This window comes from Artibeus jamaicensis, unplaced genomic scaffold (genome assembly GCF_021234435.1).
Source record: "Artibeus jamaicensis isolate MK-2021 breed Jamaican fruit bat unplaced genomic scaffold, CSHL_Jam_final contig_354, whole genome shotgun sequence".
Taxonomy (NCBI): domain Eukaryota; kingdom Metazoa; phylum Chordata; class Mammalia; order Chiroptera; family Phyllostomidae; genus Artibeus; species Artibeus jamaicensis.
This window is the reverse complement of record NW_026521803.1, coordinates 17247907-17270549: the sequence shown is the minus strand read 5'-3', so window position 1 is coordinate 17270549 and position 22643 is coordinate 17247907. Positions and strand designations below refer to the sequence as shown.

Genomic DNA, 22643 nt, shown 5'->3' with positions numbered 1-22643 from the left:
CCCAGGGCTCAGTGAGCATTTTTTAAATAAATTAGTGAATAGAGAGCATTTTGTCAAACAGTAATATGTAGAGTTTGAGGCATGTAACAGTGTTAATGCAGAGGACTGATCTGTTCATTTAAAAATCAGGAATGTTCAAGACTAATTATCAGAGAACTCATGTTGGACAAGAGACTGGTTTCCATGGCAGCACAGACAAAGAAGTGGGTCCTAGGAGACTTAAAACAGTTATTTGCTACTTTGAGGCTTCAGGGTATCGACACATCTCATTCTTACAGACTTGCTCCTTGGAAACACTGGGGAGAACCTTCATTTTCTATAGTAATTGGTGGATAGACTTTAAAAGAGCAGCAATACAACAACACCTCTTTGCACACAGTAGGTGACATCCTTAATAAAGTGTGTGTTTTCTTCCTGTCTGTTATATCATTTAAGAATTGGCATGTATTTTCAGCATTTGTGTTCACCACACCAGTTCCCATGAATCAAAAGGAATGTTTTTAAAGGGACAGTATGCCCAGAGACTTGGAGCCTCCAGGACCCATTTATTCTAAAATCTATCCCTGCACATTTTATGAACTAGTCTTAGTATTGATGCCTGCTTTAATAACATCAAAGCATCGCTGAGTGCAAAACTATCAATACAGTGCCCTAAACTGGCAGAAAGATGTCAAAGGCAAATGAGGGGACTGCGGGGACTTGATAGTGTGTATCAGAGGTGTAATGGGCAAGCATGCATACAGGGTCACATGCTACTGAATCATTGGGGCTTGGAATGAAGCATTATGGTGATGAGCATCAATGGGATACTAAATATGTGGGTACATTTTCTTGTTGACACTATTAGTAATACTATAAAGTCAAGGGATAGCAGAACATGTAATGTGATCTATGAAAATCTAATCCACGAGTCAATAGTCCTATAGGAGCCAAGAAAACGTTGCTCTGGACAGACTCACCCACCTGTACTGAGATGTATACTGACCTGTGTGGCCAGACAGCTTTTATTCCTGCCGAATAATGTGGCTCTTCTAAGATTCAGGTCACTAACTAACTTTTTTCTTACATGAAGCCTTTTCTGATCTTGCTCCCCACCTGATAGGATCAGTTCCACCTGATAGAGTAAAGTCTAGATACTTCAAAAAATACCATCAATGGACTTGTTTATACTTCTGCCTCCCCCTACTCTAGGCTGTAATCTCTGGTGAACAGAGGTTATCTTTTTAATCCCTGGGATAGCCATGGACCCATAGAGTAAACTAACTAAGTGTCTGCTAAACAAATGCTTCAATGAACAAATAAATGAATGAATGAAATGCTAGATGTGAGAATGCTCTGGAGTAAGATTCAATAAGTACCAGTAATACAGCTTTTGTCTTCTGGTGGTTGTGGTAGGAAGTCAATTCTTTCAAACGGGGGAACTAAGATGAATGTGGTGCCGCATGTGGCAGCAGAGCTCTCGCCAGATGCAAGAAAGCAAGTTGCTGTCTGTAGTAAACCGAGAATAACCAAGAATCAGGCTACAACAGACAAATCTTCAGACAAGATCATCTGAGGCAACTATACAAAATCGTATCAGGATAGGACAGCTAAAATTAACCCTATGTCCAAAAAAGCTCTCTTACAGTATGTAATCGAAAGAAGGACCTAGTTAGCACCTCTGCCTGGTGAACTGGATTCAATTGCCTGTATTAAGAGTAACTGAGGGTATAAAGTAACATTAGAATAAATTTAGCCATAGACACTGGGACTATTTGAAGTATTTGTAAATAGCTATGGTTTTCTGCATATGTATGTATGGTGCTAATATTTTAATCATCCATCTAGAATGTTTAGATCAAGTTTATTTCTTGTAATCTTTGCCATTATTCCTGTTAATTTTTTTTAAGTTCAAATGGATTTAGACTTCCTCCAGGGTGGGTGTATCTGTCTGGACCTCTGCAGGGCTTGGTGAGTGGCATTATTCTGCTGCATTCAACCGCACTCCAGAATCGTGCAGGCTTCAACTATGAAGTTCACTGTCCTTGGGTACTTGGTCTTGCCAGTGAATCAGGCCTAGTCAAATCTTGAAACACAGAATCATGTAGAACAAAAAACACAGGAGACTGGTTATATGCAACCAACATGCCCATTTTGACTGAAAAGTAGCTTCCAAGGAGACCAAGTTCAAGTTTCCTTCAGCAGCCCATTTTATTGATGGCAACAAGCTGTTAGCCAGATTGTAAAACAAACAAACAAAAAAAACCAAAAAAAAACAAAACAAAAAAACCCCCAGAGTTGCTCAGTGGAAAAAGGCTTAGAGGAAATTAATTGTGTTATTTGACTTGATTTTTTAATGCCATTAGGCTCTATAAAGACAGCATCGCATAGTGTTGAGGAGTGCTGGCTCGTGTTTACGAAGGAAGTGGATCAGGTGGTAAAGAGAGCGAGATCTGAAACTGCTCCGCCCAGATGCGAAGCCCAGGTCCTCCACTGAGTATGTGCTTCATCTCGCACAACATACCTCTTGTTTCCGTTGCTATGATCATAAAACACCCCAAAACTTCATGGCTCGTGATTATATGCATCAGCAATTTGGACGGGACACTGCAAGGCCAGTTCGTCTCATGTCTCACACATTCGGAACCAGCCTGTGGACAACTCAGAGACTAGGGGTCGGAGTCGTCTCCAGACAACTCCCTCGCAGTGGGTGTTGACTGCTCTCTGAGAGCTGAGCTGCGGCCGTTTGCTGGGACCGCCACCTATGTGGCCCGGATTCCTCACAACATGGTAGCTGGTTCTGAGGGTGAATAACCCCAAAGGAGGGGACCAGGCAGAAGCTATATGCTTTTTTTATAAACCAGCTTTTTTTAAAATAATAAACTAGCTTTATTTGTAAGCTGCCTTTTAAAATAAAGTGGCCTGGGAAGTCACTTCATTTGTCATTTTTACCATATCCTATTTGCTGGAGAAGCCACGAGTCTATCCAGGTCCAAGGGAAGGAGAAATTGACTGTTTCTGGATATGAAGTGACAAGATTTCAGAAGGACATGTAGGAATGAAAGTGTTTCTGTGGCCATTTTTGAAAAATACAGTTTTCCTCACCTGACCTCTCTTTGTCTTATCTTCCCTTTTCCGTAAAATGAGGATGGTATAACAACTGAGACAATGCAATTGTCCTAGTTCTTTACTTTGTGTGGAATTTGTAAGTTAACATTCAAGTTCAGGCCTATTTCTAAATTCTTGTATATATATTTATCACAAGGTGACACAAAAGTAGATAATATGGACTCTATATTTTTGTCCAAAAGAATCCAAAAGAATCTCTGACTGTCATTCCCTATTCCCCACTTATCCAGTGGGAGAGGGAAAGGAGAAAGGGAAGAGTGAAAAAAAAATAAACTGAAAATGGAGGAAAAGTCCAAGATGAAATTCATGGCATAAAGATAAGGAAAGGTCAACCGAAAAAAATGGAGAACTACTCTTTGGATAACGTAAGGGGTTCTCCATCTGCCTTCATTTTTCAGCATTTTTGGTGACAGAGGAGGAAGCCAGGTCTTTCTTTAGCAAAGTTTTCTCAATACTTTTAGGATCATAGGCTAGCTAATTAGCTGACCCAAGAAAAATGGTGAGTAATTTCAAGGGGTTCATATAACTTACAAACATCAATGATGCACCCAGGGAAAGAAATCTTGCTAAGAGTATAGACATGGTGGTATATCCTTGGACTAATGTTCAGTGTGAAAATATATTATGAGAATTCTCTTTATATAATTAGGATCTTCATTTCACAAATAGTATAGTATCAAATAATATAAATGTGCTTAATTTTAATAGGTGGTTATATTGCCAATAGGTTATTTCATAGAAGCAGGCCTATAAACTGTGTAGTTCTAAAGTGTGTAATACATGCGCTTCCTAACTGGTATTCTGTTTTCATCCATGTGTGGAACAAAAACCTGCACACCCATGTCAGCTCTGCTTTGTGCATTGTGTCTTAGAGATGAAACAAATGATGGTCTCATATAACGACCATATAATGGAGCATATAATATAAATTTTGTTTAGTCCTTTATAGATGTAATTTTAATTTCCTGTGAAGTCTTGGGATACTCACCGTGTTTCTTTTCTTTATCAAGCCATATTTCCAGTGTTTCATCATCTTTATAATCACTTATAATGGGAATTGAATAACTACCAATAAATCTGGCTTTTAGAAAGTGTTATATTTTGAACTTTTGTGTGAATTTTATACATACTGAGAATAAATAAATGCAAAATATTTAGAATTCTACTTTCTTATTATATATTTGTGTGATTTAAATATAAATCTTTGCTACAAGACCACAAATTCTTAAGGTTCACAATTATATCTCAGAGTTTATCATATAGTAATTATTAAAGAAAGCCATAAGTAACTGAACAAAAATGAATAAATGAATGACTGAATGAAATAATATTCTAAATCAACTCCAAGGGCACATATTTTAACCTACAGAGTGTAAATAGAGATTTTCTTAATGGTTTTAGGAACAAAATTTTTTTCAAGTTGATATTTAGCTCAGACCTTAAGTAGAAAGATTCTACAGATGGGATTCAGCTGAGTTTGAATTTAAAAGCACATGAAAGTCATCCCCTTTCTTCTTCTACCAGTTTCTTGTTCTTCTCACCCTTTTATTATATCACCAACCCTGACTTTAGTGCGCCCATTAAATATCCTCTACTGTTGTTATTTTATAAGGTGTTCAACTCTAGCAGTGGTGGCATTATTTCTCATGGACATATTTCCACCAATAACAATCATTCCATTGTTGTTTTATGTGCATGTTACAATACTATTGGTTAAAATTAAAATAGAGTTGTGAGGTGGAACCACAGTTAAACGTAACTTTCAGTGTCAGCAGAATACATGTATTTAAAATTAAAAAAAAACTTGAACTGTACTATACATCTGAAGGTCATTGACTTTCAGGAATAGGCAAATCCTACATATTACTGATAAATGGTAATGTGTAGTATCATGATTGACATAAAAGTGTTTTGAAGATTCATTGGCATAACTACACAATTCAGTTTCTTGGTATTTAATTGTGGTGTATAAAACAACAAGAACTGATATGATAGAGAATGGAAAATATATTTATTTGGAAGTAAAACTGCATATTACACATTGAGCAAAAGATAAAATACCAAGGGTATCCTCAATTAAAGTTCATTAAATGGGTTAATGAAAATCCCACATGGCATTCCTCTCAAATTCAGTGTTTATAGTAGCCAGATAAGGCTTGAAAGAAATGTAATTGAGAAATAAAACACCACAGGTATCAGAGTTAGGCTCATGTTAAATCAAACAAACCAAAAATTCAAAATTATTTCTCCTCCTTCTTCCAGAACATTTATCAAAGTTTTAAGTTAATCACTTGAAAATTATATTTTAATATTAGTGCTAAAATATCAAAAAGATCTGCAACCATCTTTTAAAAAGTATTTCCACCAATTAAAAATATTCATAGATACTTTGTCTTCCTATTAAAAGACAACTCTATGAATTTTAGGCAAGTTTATGAGACAGAAGTTTCTGAAGTTTTAAATTATTGTGCCAGAATTAGGACAAGGACATTTTAAATGGTTCTCAGTCCATCATTTGGTTTTTTGAAGAACAGTTATGACATAGTATATAAATCACTAGGGATCAATATGGATACCAGGCTTTCATGAGAAATTTGTTTGTTGACCTTAATAAATCTTCAAGAGTATAAATACAGAAATATTTGTATAGGCAATTTTCTGCTGAATTACATTTTATCTACGCACATTCAATACCACAGTATATGTTTTTAACAACTTACACTAGAGGTTTGATGGAATGGCAATCACATATTCTCAATTGCTTCACAATTGTTATTTTTGTATCTAGTTATTTAATCATCATTATCATTATCATGATTAATCTGCTTTTAAGTGTTTTGAAAACTTTACTATAAATAATGTTGTAATGAATAAAGCTTTTTGCTTAGATTAAATTCCCATCAGAGGAATTACTGGAGTAACATTTTGAAAATATTTAAGGCTGTTGATAAATTCCATATTTTTTGAAGGAGCCAGAGAAAAATTTCTGTGCTAGAAATGTAGAAAAAAAACAGCAAGTAAACTGAATTCATACATCCAATTTACAATGGTGTATAGTCCTCAGTTTGCCACTGGGTAATGTTGCAAAAGTTATATTTTTTTAGTGGTTTATATTAGGTATGACATGAGGGGGTTACCAAGGTCTCAGCTGTACACAGAATGAGAGTTAAGCTTTAATACAGCTACAGAATAGTAGTAACAAATGATGGCTTTCTCTGCATGCCTCTTACTGTTGAGTTCCTTGCTCCTGTCTTTTCCTCTTTCTTTCTGTCGTTTTTGAGTGCTTTCTGTGAGTGCCACTACTCTGAGACTTTTGGAAATAGGATTCTAAGCACCCACATGTCTTTGACCTATTTGATCAGTGGGGCTTGAAGGAAGTACAAAAAAGGATGGGAAACTGGAAAAAAGCTCCCTGGATGCAGAGCAGACGGAGCCTTCCAGGACTGAGCACTTCCTAAAGCATATGGAGGGAAGTCCTGCAAAAAGGGCAACAGAAGTTAGACAGACTCTGATAAAGCAATGAAAAAAAAAACCTACATCAAGAAAGAAAATTATGAAACCGAAGGAGCATATTGTTGTCAGGGAATTATCATTTTGGTGTTATTATTTTTCTGCAATGTAATTCTTTTGGATAATACAAGTGAAATAAAAATTCCAAAATAAATTTAAATGATTTTAATTAAATATATCTATATATATATTTTCTAGAAACTACAAGATGATTCACTAGAAGAAAATCTACGTTTAGCTCAAGAGTATCAGAAATTACAGGAGACTTTCTTATCAGAAAAGAACCGTTATTTCCACCTATATAATAGACAACTATCCCTTGATGCTTCAATTAGAGATAAGAAAGAGGTGGGTTTTTATTTTTTTAATAATTACTTACTTGACCTATCTAATATAAAAAGTAATAAGTGATAAGTCACAGGATTTTTTATCTGAAGATGGTCCTTTATATGGCACCAAAGGATAGAGTTTTTTGGCAGAGTTTTATTGTATATTTTATCATCCTTTTGAAATTTAATTTTGAAAGGGTACTCAGGAAATAAATACTTATTTTCTAATCTACCATTTTATACTAATTTTCTGTTAATTATTATATCCTAGAATACCAAATTTTCCTATTTCATAGATTTTTATATGTTATAGACTTTAAATTTCAATTTTATCTATAGGTAACTTCCCATGAGACATTTCTAAGTCTTCCTCATTATGTATGGGCTTCAATTTTGCTTTCTATTTTCTTTTAAATATGGGACTTAATTAGAAACTTGGAGAAATAGTGGACTCTCTCTGGTTGCTGGAAATCACTGGGAATGCAATTTGGTAATATCTACAATAACAAAAGTGGAAGAGTAAAACATACTATATACCACAATAAAAAGGAAAGAGAAATTTCTAACATAGTATTTTCATAGTAGGAACAAAATGGCCTTGATGTCATTTTTTGGATTTCAAGCAAATCTTGATTCAAGATCCAAGAAGTGAACCTTAGTTTGAACAGAGAGCAGGCATGCCAGGAGATTGGCTGTATGTTTGTGGTGGTCCCTTAAACGAAGCACTTTTAGCACACCTGTTTCAGGGAAACTTTCAAAGATTTATTTGTACTTCCAATCATTTTTCATTTCCATCCTTCAGCGATGGAGGTCATTAAGTGCAGGCTGCCCTTGTCAGTGTCATGTAGGATCAATTTGCTGCAATGGACAGAGAGGCCTTATTGATGCTGTTAAATCTGTCAGTGAGAAATCGTATGTCATTAGCATCTAATGCACTGCTTACAGGAAGGAATTTGGCCATCAAAACTGCAAAAAAACCTGCAGTATTTTTGTGAATTCTCTGGATACTGATGCATTTTCCAAATATGTAGGTTTTAATCTTTTGACTGACTTAGTTTTAGATGCATAAAGACACTGTTCAACCCCAATTTCCTTGCCAGATAAAATGGATCTCACTTTCAGGAATTTTTGTGTATCTTATTCCTATTTTAGAGTAATTTCAATGCTTTTGAATATGCATTCCTTTTGGCATAGTAAATGATTATATTTTAAGCACCGTGTTTCTTAGGGAGTATTATTCTTTCTACACAAATTATACATTTTTTATATTTCTATGTGTTTTTATGCCAGGAGCAGCAAAGAAAACATAATAGAGTAATAAAGCAAATTAAATATAACAAATAAGAATGTTCCCTCCCTTAACACACTTTTATATGCAGATGAGTCAAATGTTAGACTGTTATAGTATTATTCTTCGTGATAAAATTATGTCTGCTCCTTCTGCATGTGCTTCTTGATAGTTTCCTGTCCTTTTAAAATTTGCTGTGATGGGTGTCTCCCCCTTTAAAAATCAGAATTAAACAAAAATGATTATTCAAAATTCTTTCCATGCTCATGGGCAATGAAGAAAAATATCTGAAAAACAGGTTGTACTTCTATGTGAACATAGACTTTTTCATCAAAATTTTCAAATAGAGATTTTTTTTAAAAACCCATGAATACATTGAAAAAAAAATCGTGTGTTTGATGCAATTGCTGTTTCAAGTTCTTCAGGCCTGCGAAGGAAGGTAAGCTAAGCAAGTTGATCTCTTCTGTTGGCTGAAAACAAGACCTCTCCCAAAACTGGTTAAAATACATTTTCGTATTTTTGTAAACCACCTGTAGAACTTCACTCTGCCTACTCCAATTCTCACTGCTTTTAAACGCAGAGAATACAAATTATTACAGAACCAGTCAGTGCTTAACAAGCACTTATGCGGATAGGTATCTGTGTCATGCAATTTGGAAACATTACCTTTTTAATATCCCTCTCTAATCCTGGAAAATGTTCCATTATTATTATTGTTATTGTTATTATTATCATCTCCACTGTAAAACATGCAGCTGAGACTGGGTGTGTCATAGGTCACCCAAGTGGACTGGTGACTGTGATGGGAGGTATCTGATTGTATTGCTTGTTTACTTGTGTATATTAAAATTAGGTTCTGGGTAGTGAGTTTGTGTGCTTGTTGCAGTACAAAAAATAGGAAAGGAAATTTATTTATTTTTGCTAGGAAAACAATAATTTTAAAAATAGTTTCTGCCTGTAGCAGCTACGTAAAGACCCCATTAATATCTCTGCCTCCCTTTCTTAGGACATAGGTATGTGCTCACACACACACATACGCACACTAGTTCTAAAGGAGTTGCCACACTTCATAGACTGATAAGCTCACACTAAATTCTGACCCCACCCTCTGAAGAACTCTCAAGAAATCTCTGAAGAGCTTTTGTAATTCCTGAGACAGGAGCAGAGAGCTGGTCATATATTGTTTTACCTCAATGAATCTCTCTTCTGTTGTCGAAACTCCAAATCTTTATTTCTATCTAACAGTTTAAAAATGTCAGTGCCAGTTCTGAGTTAGTTGTAGACCTATGTATTCTTATGCAATTTTGAGGTGATCTGTTGGAGATGTTTAGTGATAAGTAGCTTTTTCATGTTAACCACACAACAACACATTAAAAGTGATGTGTAGAGTGTGATTAGATCCCTGATAGATCAAATACATGCATGGGAAAATTTTATATATGTAAATTATATATGTGTAACTAAACATTTAATATGTATAACTATCCATATATAAGTTTTCATATGTGTATATGTAGTATACATAGATGTGTGTGTGTGTGTATATATATATATATATATATATATATATATATATACAGATTATATATATATACGTAGTCTGTGACGCCCCACCAAGGGTAATTTTGTTCCCCGGGGATTCTGTGGGTGTCTGGCAGTGCCTGCAGATGTTTTGCTTATCACACCTGGGTGGGGTTGGAGTTGGGGTTGGGTGCTGTGCTCCTGGTGTCTAATGGGTGGAGACCAAGAACAGCCTCCTCACACACACACCCCCAAAGTTTTCCAGCCCCCAAATGTCAGTATACCCCAATATAGAGAGAAAAAGAGAGCTAGACATATAGAAACAGGTACATATATTGTATAAATACATGATACGTGTATATATACATAAGCACAGTGCATGTCATATCATCTCCTTTTTAAAGGCTTAAACTCCATCTGCATGTTAAAGATTCTGAGAAATCCATTTTAAGAAAGCTGTTAGTTTTGTTAACCCTACATCTCCTATTAGGAAACCTGTTTACAACCAAGTATCCAGTGATTAAACCTTGAAGAATGTTATTCTACATAGAATAGGAGAAAATTTCATATCAATAATCATACATTTGGGAAGTTTTTCTTACATATAACTTCGATAAAGTAAAAGTGTTCTTTACATTTCCTGTAAAGTTCCAGAAAAACTTGGAATATTTTCAAGTAAATAGATTATGTTCCTTGGAATCCATTCAGATTCAAAAGCCTGACTTTACTTAATGCCATACTGCAGCCATAAAATGAAATAATAGTTTTTATCACTCAAAAGCCATTTAAAAATTACAATAAAACCAGTAAAATGTTCATTGTATGCACCTTGTATAATAGGTATATTTTCTACTTAGGCTTGTCTAATGCATGGCTTACAGCTGCAATTGATTTGCAATTCTGTGGAAACCTCAGTATAATGATTTCTTTTTTTAGTTTTGAACTACACACATGCATCACAGTGACATAAACATTTGAGATTGCTGCTCTTGCAATCACCTTTCCCTTAATCTTTAGAGCTGTGTCTTATAATTATTTACTAACATAAATGTTAATATGGAAAATGCATACTAATATGCTAAATGTTTTCTTTGGGTCATTTGCTCTTTCTTCAGAGTGATACTCTTATTGAAAGTGAGGAGGACTATCTATGGACAACTTATTTAATGCCCCTGAGTTTCTGGAAAAAAAAAAAAAAAAGCAAATCTCCCTACCACCTGTTGTAAATATCCATAGTGATGGTTAAGGCAGGAAGCACTTACTGTATGTGGGGGCTCTTCACAAGCTTTTATTCATAATCTTATTTAATTTCCTCAACAACATAAATATATATTTTAAATGTAAAGCACCTAAAATAGTTTTCTACAAACTATATATTTTACACACACAAGAAATGACTATTGAAATTGTTATCATTCTTTATACTAATATGTGTCCTTTACTTCTTGTAACAAATCTTGGTGTGGCTAACCTAATATAAAAGACCTTTTAGTCTATAATAGCTATAAAGCGGGATGAATTGTGGGGCGAGAGGACAGAAGTGTAGGGTAGTAGTGACGTTATGATAATCAGTTAGGAAAGCATGTAGGTGCTCCAGGGAGTAGAGCAATGGGCCAACCCCTCGTTGGTTGGGTGAAGCTGATAGGAGATTCCAGAGTGGAAAGTCACATGTACTCACGTCTATGCGGAGGCTTGAAGGGGCAGCTTAACAATGACACACGGGTTAGTCAGGGGTATAGCCAAACCTCATACTAAGAAACACCACTTAGAACATATTATTTATAAAAAAAGATCCTATAATGATACACATTTCCTAGAAATAACCGTAACATGAAATTTTACTAGATCCTTCATTACAAATCTGTAAAATTCTGAGAAAGTTGGAGAAGATGACAATAAAGATAACACATAGAACAATGCACAATGTTTTAATTTGTTGGAATCTGGCCTCCACATTTCAATTTTAAAGCAGTCTCGAAGAATCCACAATCAGTCCAGTTGTGACACAAATGAACAGGACTTTTTAACATCCCTATTTCCAGAGAACATATTTGGTATAAAGCCAAGGGCGCTCTACTTGTCCGTATTCTGTGTGTACCTGTATAAACCTGATTTTCCTGCTAAGGAAGGAGGTACTCAGTTTTCTGAGGGTAACTAAATCTTTAGCCACAAATGTACAAGTAATATTTCTTCTTTTTTCTTCAAATAGACCTGAATAAATTACCATTACCACACACACACACACACACACACACACACACAAACGAACATTTTACCAGCACCATCTGACCCTTTTAGTATTTTTTGAAAAGTGATTATGAAAAAATATTGTGGACAGACAGGCATTAAAAATGTTTCCTCTTGTTGACTGAAGGGTAACTCTCAAAGCTTTTCTACCAAAGTAATCTTGACTATTACAGATGTCCTTTTTAAAATCTACTATTCCATCATAGCAAATCACTTACTAACAGAAAAGACACACAGCCAACACATTATCTGAGAAAAGGAAAGATAATAAAGCAATGTATAATATGGTTGCAGAATTTTTGTGAATTTCTGTCAGATATAAAATCACTTTCAAAATATTTCCTTTGGTGCTGGTAATCAGAGTTGCGTGTTCTTTCAAGGAAAAATTCTCATTTTAAAGAACAATATATTCAATATACTCATAGGTTATTGAAAAAAGTATATAAAACAAAGCTGCTAGCTGCATGATATACATAGAAAAAGAGCAAAAATGTTATCTGTAAAAGCAGAAAAGAATTTGGCTTGCTTGACTTTTTGTATGAAGCATGCTACAGCAATCTTTTGATTCTAATATGAAACTATAGTAAGGATCATTGCACTAATGCATGAGGATTTGTGATAATGTTGCAGAAATTTTACTGTCAAAACTGAACTGCAGTGTAATGACTTTTGTTATCATGGTTTCTAATAACTATTCAGCATGAATTGACCCTACATATGTTTTGCTGCAATAATGTGTCAGTAACTCAAAAAGCTAAAAAGGAAATAAAAAAGTCAACATAATATCGCATGTGACTTCATGACAACCTTTCTCCATTCTTACTATTAATAACGTTAAAACAATTATAGCAAAGACACTGTGCAAACTATAAGAGCACATGAAAACAACAGCCTAGATACACTGTGACTGTTCTGGCCAAGTAAACCTACCACGTACCCACCTGCAATCAGCACCTGACTACTCCAAGTCGGTTACTCTCTGTTGTTGGGAGTCTTTGTTTGATATGGTTCCTTTCTTCCCTATACAATGTGTTAGTTTCTCCTCTCTTTTATCAGTTGGCTCTTTTCTTCCTCCTTTCCTTCTCTCTCTCTCCTTTTGTCTCCCTCCCTTCCTTCCTTCCTTCCTTCCTTCCTTCCTTCCTTCCTTCCTTCCTTCCTTCCTTCCTTCCTTCCTTCCTTCCTTCCTTCCTCTTTCTTTCCTTTAGCATCTCTTCATTGCAATAAATAAGAGAAAATAAAATAGTTACTATTATACACCTCTTTTATGGCAGTCACCATGCTATGCATTTGCCACATATGTAAAACACTGAACTTTTAACTTAGTATATCATAGTCAGTTACAGATAACATTATCTTATTATTCTGTTTTATTATTTAATTTACCAAACTCTACTAAACAACTAGGACTTTTCTCAGGAAACTCAGGGCTACTGTAACAAGGGACAGTGGATTGGGTGACCTAAACAACAGAAATATATTGTCTCACAGTCCTGGAGGCTAGAAACCCAAGATCAAGATGTTGACAGGGCTGGTGAAAGACTGCGAAGGAAGAATCTGCTCCAGGCCTCTCTTCTTGGCTTGTAGATGATCAGCTTCTCTCTGTGTCTTTACATTATCTTCTCTCTTTGCTCATCTGGTCCAGATTTCCTCTTCTCATAAAAGCACCAGTAATATTGGGATAGAGCCCACTCTGTTTTACAGAGATCAATAGGTTTGATTATACACAGTGATGATAGGGGAGTGTGGGAAAAGAGGTGTTCATAAAAGATTAGTGCTCTCATTGTCCACAATGAAATTCACCAACCTTTTGACATCCTCACCCTAGTTACTGTCTTTCTTCCTATGAAAACTGAAGCACTTCAGCTCCAAACATAGATAAGCCCCCTTCACCTGCGCTCTGCACTCCATTCTCTTTCCCCTTTTTACAGCCCTCTTTCATACAGTTTCCCCGTTTTTCTATATCCTGATTTCTCCTCTCCACTAGATCATTCCTTCATTACACAGACATGCTGTAATATTTAACATCTCAAACCCTGTTTTTTAATTGCACATTCCCTAGAGTCCTTTACTTTTTGTTAAAAGTTTTGGCATGAGTTCTCTACCCACATTTGTACTCTCTACCTCATCAGGTCTCATTGTCTTCTCCTTTGAAGTACCACCCGTCAATGATTTCCATGATGTCAAATCCAACAGGGTATATCTGGCCTCATCTTGCTCAATAGCTCATCAATATTTGATCACCGTTAACCATTCTCTTTCTTGAAGCATCTTTGACCTTGGCAGTAGCACCATGGTCTCTATTTTTTTCCCCACCTCACTGGACACTTTTTATTCCCTGTATTAACAACTCTTATTTGGCTCAAATTCCAGATGTTGAGGCACTCTGTCCAGTGCCTACTGGTAGGATCCACTCACTTTTTTATCCATATTCTCTCTTTAGGAGAATACTTAAATATGGATAAATTGCACAGGCATGTTTTTGAGCAGAAGAAAGAGAGTACATACAGTATATATATGTGTGCATATATATATATATACACTGCATATATAGTACATACAGTATATATATACTGTACAGTATATATAGATATATATATACTATGTGTATATCATACATACAGTATATATACATACTGTGTACGTGTGTATATATATATATTTATACTGTATGTATGATACATACATAAAATCTATGCTGTTAGAAGTTAGGTAGTTATCCTTGGTGGGAAGTAGTGGTTAGAGGAGGACATAAAGGCAGGTTAGGAAATGCTGATAAGGTTTTCTTTCCTTACCTGGTGCATGTGTTCAGTTTGTGAATAATTCATCGAACTCTATACCTATGATGGGTACACTTTAATACTCATTTGTCATAATTAAATTACAACTTAAAATCCTCCAGTGACTTACCACCATATTCAGAACCCACACTTCCTGCTCTGGCCTCCCACGCTGCGTAATCCACTCACTCCCCTGCTCGTATCACTCTGACTCACCTCGCTCTGCTCTAGCCCAGTGCTATTTTCTAATCCTGGACTACTGGACTCATTCCCAGTAGAGGGTCCTTGAAATCCTGGATGTACATCCTGTCAGATCCTTCTAGCTAGACATCTTCCCCCATGTTTCCCATACCTGGCTTTATTTTACCATTTAACCCATGTAGCTATCACATCGAAAGTCCCCTCCTTGGGGGACTTTCCTTGGGGCAGCCTTCTCAGAGGCCCTGAAGCTGTCCCTCAGCCGCCTACTTTCATGTCACATTGTGTAAGCTGCCCACTGAATGGAAGCTTAATAAGAATGAAGAACCTATTATCTTATTCACAACCATAACTTGAGCACCTAGCAAACTGCCTGGGAAATAATTTTTCAATTAGTAAATGACGGCTCCTGGTGGTGTGTCTAACACAATGTTCATGCATCCCCATTGATAGCACTTCTGATTCTGGGAACTTATAAGAAAATGATCCAAAAAGTCTGCAAAGATACGTGTATAATGATGTTGATTTTAATGCTGCTTATAAAAAAGGAAAAATTTTAGCATGTTTAATATACAGTTATATGGATTGCCTAAGCCTGTAGTTCTCTTGGTATACAATGGAGTATTGTACAGTCTTTAAAAAGAGTAATACAAATAGCCATGGTACATATTTAATTGAAAAATCAAGCTATAATTCAACAGGTACTGTGTGATACCTACTTTCTAGTGTCATTTATATCAGATTTTATTAAATTTATTTCTAGAAACCTATATTCTACTCTTGAGCCTGTGGCTGATTTTTGCACTCTTCTCTATCCCTTCATTTGTTTATTTCATTTTTATAATGAACATTTATTATTTCATGATATAAAAATAAAACACTGTTTTTATGTCACAAAATAAAATATAAAAATTAATAAGTAGGCATTACAAAATAAATATCTCAGGATTGTGAAAAATACAGGACACCTAGAAGAAAAAATTAGAAAATTTCATGTTAGATAAAATCCTAAATGTCCCCAGATCCCACTGTAAGTTTTTTTTTACTAAACTTTATTTATTTTGCTTACTTAAAATAAACATAATTAATATTACAGAATGTGGTTTCAGCTATTTTCATAAGGCTGTGTAATCTTTTCTTTACAGGTTGTATTCCATCTTTACATAAGAGTAAGGTGGACCCTATGTGACAATCTGAATTAATGTTTAGAGAAAGAAAAGGAAAAAGCCTATGGTATCCCTTAAAATATATATTTATAAATTTAAAATCTTTTTTTATGGTGATGCCATGCATACACTACACAAATAGAGAAACATTTTAATCCTCTTTCCATTAGGGACACCTGACACCAATACAAATTTGCCTGTGAATTCTGTTTCTGTGAGGCCTCTGGAAGTCACGCGGCCAGCCTGTCCCATCAGTGCCCTTTCCTCTTTCTCCACGTGAGGTGCTGTGAAGATGAGGTGTATGTGGCAGCCAGCACAGGGGTGATGACGGCACAGTGTGTCCCCCTAAATATGTGTCGACCCTGGGCTAAATAGCTCTCCTCATTTTGTGATTTCCTAATGGGCATCAATTTCAATTTCTTTTATTGCCTGAAACACTTTCGAGAGGCATATGCTCACATTTTCTCTGAATCGTTTGTGTTTGCTTGCTTTTTAACCATGTTTTCAAAAGGCAGCTTGAATCCTGTGATTACAAAAATAATGCATACATGGACAGAACACTTGAAAAGCACAAAGATGAGCAAACTTTATCTTTGAATTCATTTAAAAGTATGCTATTAGTGACAAAAATAGGAAACAAGTATCTGGATGGTGACTAGCTAAAACAAAGAAAAGGCTGAAGGTGGGTTTTTTTTAAGTCCTTGCCTGTCTCACTCCTTTTGAGCCTTTCCTGTGGAATGCTGCCAATTTTCATAGTAGCATCATGTTGTTGACTAACATTGTAACAAGACAAATTTCTTCCAGGTATCTTTTTTGCGTGTTTATATTACTCCATCCTTTCAATTTTTATCTCCTAGACTGATGAAATAAATTTATAATTAGCTGGAATGTTGATGAGCACATCTAAATTACTTAACACCAGTCATCTGATAGCAGTCACCTAGATGGTCCCCAGGAACCAGCTCCTAGAGCTAAATCAGAGTACTAGTACGACTTCTAATTGAAACTTCACTTATCCTTTAACTGAATATTCAAGCATGTTGTGTATCCACCCACCTAAAAATAATGTGGCGGAGGTCATATTTTTTCACATTTGTCAATGAGAATGTGGCAGAGCAGATTCCGAGACCTCCTGAAAGTAAGATGGATTGTCGCCATCATTTTCCCTTGTCTCTGTGGCCTGTAACACTATCACAGAACAAGATTAAATGGGTCTGGCATGATTTGCTATTCAGAAAACCATGTTGGTGTTTCACAGAACCCACAGTTTTCCAGGTGATTAAAATTTGATTGATCACTTCTTCTGGTGTCTCCCCAGGCAACCAAGTAACCAAGTCCATTTTTTAAAATCTTTAATGATACATAAATGTTTGGTATTTTCCAAATTATTTTCATTTTGTATTTTAAAAGCCCTTAACATCTCCTCAAAGGAGCCTCAAAGGCTCCTCAAATGACTTCTCCTGGAGAAGTCATTTAACTGCAGCCTGTTTGCTGCTCTTCATTCAATAATTCACTGTGATTAAACAAATATTGGTGGAGCACACACTATTTTTTCTTCTCCATCTTTTAGTATAGCTGTTGATTTTCTAATTCTCATCCTTGATGGACTTGAAGAATGATGGCCGTATGCATGGTGCTCTGTTGATAATAGCTCCTCTGTTGATAATAGTTCTATCTTTGTAATGTGTCTCTACGAACCTATGCCATGTTTTATTTTGCATTCATTTTTATTAATCAGGATTAATTTAAATTGGAAGCACTTTCCCTTTGTCTCTAAGGCCATATAGATTTCTGAGTTTAAGCAATTTTGTCTCTTGCTGTTTTTATTGCCCTTCTAATACATAGCCAGATTATGTTCCTGATGTGGTTTATTACTAGTACCCTAACCTAACCAATATGTGCATTTCTAAAAGTCTCTATTCTAATCTTCATCACTGAATTTTGGAGCATCTGCAGTGCTAGGTGGAGGGAAAAAAACCAATGGAAGGCTGTGGACACGTCCACCCTTAAGGTTCTGGTTAGTACATTATAAAAAAACCTTTCTTCACCCCCGAATTTATGTCATTACCTCATTATCACATGCTTCGGGATTTACATCTACCGTAATTTCTTCAACTATTTCATGTCAACAAAGAGCAAGATAAGTCCAATTATGTTTATACTAAAATTATTGTTTCCAAAGTGATAATGTCTCTGAATGACTTTTCCAGGACAGATCTGAGTAAAACCTCACAGATATGTGATTTGAATAAGAGATTTCCACTAAATGGGGGCGTGATATTCTGGTATCGTACTCTACCACGGCAAATCTTGAATGTTTGTAAAGAAACACATCAGCAGTATTGATTATATACAATTTATAGATCATCCATCACTTTCATTTGGTCATGTATTTGAACATCTGTGCATATTGTCCAGGAATTAGCTTTAAACAAAACCAAACCACTGGATGACAATGTGCCTGAGCTGTCTTTCCTCATTCTAGCCCCTACTTGCCTCATCTCCAAAATAATTCATGCTAAGATTTGATATTTAAAATTTTCTATTTAAATAATTTCTTTACAGAAGTAGAATGAATGGTTAAAAAGAGAATAGGTGCTATCATAAAGCCTTTTGAATTTATCTAATAAAATACCAGAAATAGATTTTCATATTCTATGTCTCCTAATTAACATCAAAATAAGATTAAACAGAGTATTTAGGATTATTAGTATATTTAAAGTAAAATTGATAGATTACTTTGTATTCAAAAAATAAAAACTTAACTGTATACTTACTGTCATTTACTATGTATTTCACTGAGGAGTTATGTATTTTAAGCTGATCTGAATATACTATCATTAAATTGATCCATTCACATATTTTATTTTTTTACATATTTTATTAATGTTCATATTTTTTCAATAAAAATTTTATAATTCCAGAATCTTGAAGTTTGGGGCGGAAAAGGAAATGGGTAAAACATACGAGAAATAATGCCACAGTACTAGATTATATAAGTGAAAGATAAAAAGGTCATTAAAATTGTCATTAAATTTGAAGTAAGCCTGATAAGTGAAATATTTCCACATTTTAAAGGGCTGAAAAACATTAAATAAATGTGTCACTTTTCTAGATTCTAGGACATATTATTTTCTAGATGTTAGTGAAGTATAAAGTTTTTCTTCAGCATAAAATATCAATAGTACACAAAAATGTAGTTTATGGAACAGAATTGACCATCACTCAGTTATGGATTTCAAAAAAGAAACTTTTGTGCTGCTTGTTATAGGTTTTTACTTCAGTTTAGTGGCGGTGCCATTAAATTTTCTTCCTGTTTTCCAGTTCACGTTCAAGTTTATTTTGACAAAATAAACTTGAAGCATTATATTTCTGTAAAACTTACCATACACAGGCACCACATATTTTCTCAAAGAGACCTCAAATTGAACAAATTTTACATTGTCAGAAAGTTCAAAGTCTACTTCAGCATGACAGTGTCTTTTCTAAGCATCAGATTCACTTTTTCCACTAATGGTAGAAAAGTTAGGGGGGAGTCCAGATTTCAAAGTTCAGCACAAATGTACTATTTCAGAAAACTGAAACTAAAACAAACAAACAAACAAGACAGAAAAGAAAGAAAAAAACATTTGCAATAATAGAGGACACAAAGTTGCTTACTCACTTATTCAACAGAACTGCTTGGGAAACTAAAACTTTGCTGGATGTGCCAAATTCAAAGGCCTGTATTTTGGGGGAGATTGCCTAGCACCATTAGCAATGGAGGTCTCTCAAAAGATGTTATAAAATTTCTAGGGAAAGTGTTTTTTAATAGAGTATTAAATAAAAGTTTAATGATGGCTAAATTTATTAGATACAATAGACTTAAACTTCCATAAACAGCATTATCAATCTGAAATTCACATTAGTTAGCTCCTTTTTTGAGTCAGTGCTCTAAGGACATGTCCTTAAGTACAGGTGGACCCTTGACCCTCAAGGGCTCAGGGGTATGCTTCTCCTCAAGTTGAAAATTTGCATATAACTTTTGAAGCTACAGTCAGCCCTTCTCAATCAACCACAAATGGAAAACAGTATTTTTGATTCAAAGTGGGGAATTCAAAATTACTGTTCTCGATCTGCAGTTGTTTGAATCAGTGGATTTGAAATCCTGGAAACAGTAGGGAATGACCAGAGGGCATTACTGGAGGGCTGTTCAAAGGTCAAGTGTAATTTATGAAGTTGCTATAAAACACTAAGGAAACTGGAGACTTTACAACTCATTTTAGACTTGACAAAGCAGTAAATACCTGTACTGGGCCTGGATGGTGGACGTGTGAGAAGAGGAACACACTTCAGAGAAAGGTATACATAAACTTAGAACAAAACTTTGGGGAACATTGAATTGACAGGAAGCTGCAAATAAATGCTAGGCAGAAGGTGCAAATAGCACCCTGGAGACTTGGAAGACCCTGGGCTAGATGATTTATAAGGATCTTTTGAGACTTAACACAACCGTGCTTTATATGGCATTATTATTGTTCTGGGTGCTTTATAAACAGTGTTTCACATCCCTTTGGAGCCAGCATAAATAGCCCCATTTTATGCAGCTGTAAACTGAGAATCAAGTAAATGAGATAACTTTGCCTCTAAGGCACATTCTCCTGTGTGCTTTATTAAAATAAAGTCCAGCCGTGTTCAACTGATCCTTTCAATCTTCTTATTCTCCACATAGTCCCCCAGGTCTATTGAATGCCCGTGGCTGCTGACTTCCACTACCTGGCTGAATGAGAAATGTTGTTTAGCCTGCTTGCTTGTTTATTTATCCACTGTCAAGTTTACAGTGTATTAAATATTGGGAGTCTCTGGATCTATGACAGTTTTCTCTCAGGGAAAACTCTCAAGATTCCCTAATCTTTTCATTTTTATCTAACTTATTACTTCTCCAAAAATCTATTGGGATTCTCTCCAATTTGGGCACACCTTCCAGGCTCCTCTTTATGATTCTTTGTTCTGCCACATGCCGCAACATTTTTCACCAATACTAGTTGGTAACTATTTAATAATTTGCTGGCCCCAGCTAGTAAAATTGAAATCACATTTGATGACTATTTCAGAGATAAACTGATAAAAACTTTTGGTATTGGGGCAGGAGGAATATAATCAAAAGTCAGCTTGTAGCAGTTCTTAAAAGCTGAGAAAGCCCTCTCGTGTGTTTTGGATAATAAAGTCCTGAGAACAGGAATTACTTAAACTCCGCCTCTCTCCTGGCACATGGGTGGTATGCCATAGATCTGTGCTTGATGATTGTAAAGACACTGACCTTTTCTCATCCCTTCCCCCTCCACCTAGACAGAGCTAGACAGAGGCAGAAGCCAGATAACACAGTAGTAACGACATTTCAATCAAGTGAGTAGCACACGCGCATTTGTCCAAGGAGCAATTTCCTTCCATTTATTTAACAAGTCTTCTTGGGTTCTTGTGGTAAAACCATCTCTATTGTAGGTGCTCATACACCGGTGGTAGGAAGAATTCAAGGTAATCATTGGAAGTGTCTGTCTGTCCATCAGAGAACATACAGCCTCATTCTGTAGCAGGACCTTTACATGTTAAGCATTAGAGAGCATTCACCAGGAATAGAAAGTGAAAGATAAGGTCAGACTATTTTCACATGAAAAATAAGGGCAAGGAAGAGCGCCAGGTGCCTTGCTCTGATGATCTGGCTCTGAAGGAGACATTCCGATATGATAGTTTAAGTTTTAGGACAGAAATAGTGTATTAAAATTAGTATTTTAAACAATGGAATATTTTCACAATGGCATCTTTAAAATTTTCTGTATTTCTTACTTTATATGCCAACCAACAAAATATTTTTCTAAAGCATCAAATATAATTTTAAAACTAAATGTTGTTATAAAAGATGACTTGATTGCATTTTACATTATTATTTAATTTGAAGTGCAGATACGTTTTGAAAGACTAAGCATTTATTTTACCATTTTGGCTCTGCTTTGTTGTACATATAGGTTGATTTCCCTCTTTGATTCTATATTCTCTCAAGACAGAAACCTCCATAACTTATTTTTGATTCTACTTACATCTTACATATTGTCAGTAAATGTTGTTTGAATTGGAACCCCCCCTTGAATGTTATTTTCGTCTCTGAAAATCTCATTTTGGAGTTATTTACCCTTCTTACAAAGCATAAGATTGAGTATATTCTTAATCCATCAGTATGTTTTTCATAAAGAAGAAAATTCAATTTTAATCCCAAAATATTACCTATATTTCAGTCTGTTCTTTTCTGCAACTGGAGCCCTCAACCATTTGAATCACCTTAATAAATATATCTCATAAATTAAAAAATAAATGCTTTTTCACTGTTGTCTAGCTGACATTAGACCTTTCCACAGGTTACAGGGACTGATTTGGGATAACGGCACAAATCTGCGGGGAAAGCCATCTCAGTATGTGAGCTATGTGAATGGATTATCTTATGGATTGAAGCCGGTGATTTTCAGGC

General features: G+C 35.4%; 1 protein-coding gene across 1 annotated transcript in view; it reads left to right on the top strand.

Moving 5' to 3' along the window:
- CCDC178 (coiled-coil domain containing 178) overlaps nt 1-22643 on the top strand; it is a 327320-nt gene that overhangs the window by 226337 nt on the left and 78340 nt on the right. The window contains exon 20 of the mRNA XM_037154533.2: nt 6817-6966. Coding sequence (XP_037010428.2) covers nt 6817-6966 — 150 coding nt within the window. The remainder of the gene's footprint in view (nt 1-6816; nt 6967-22643) is intronic.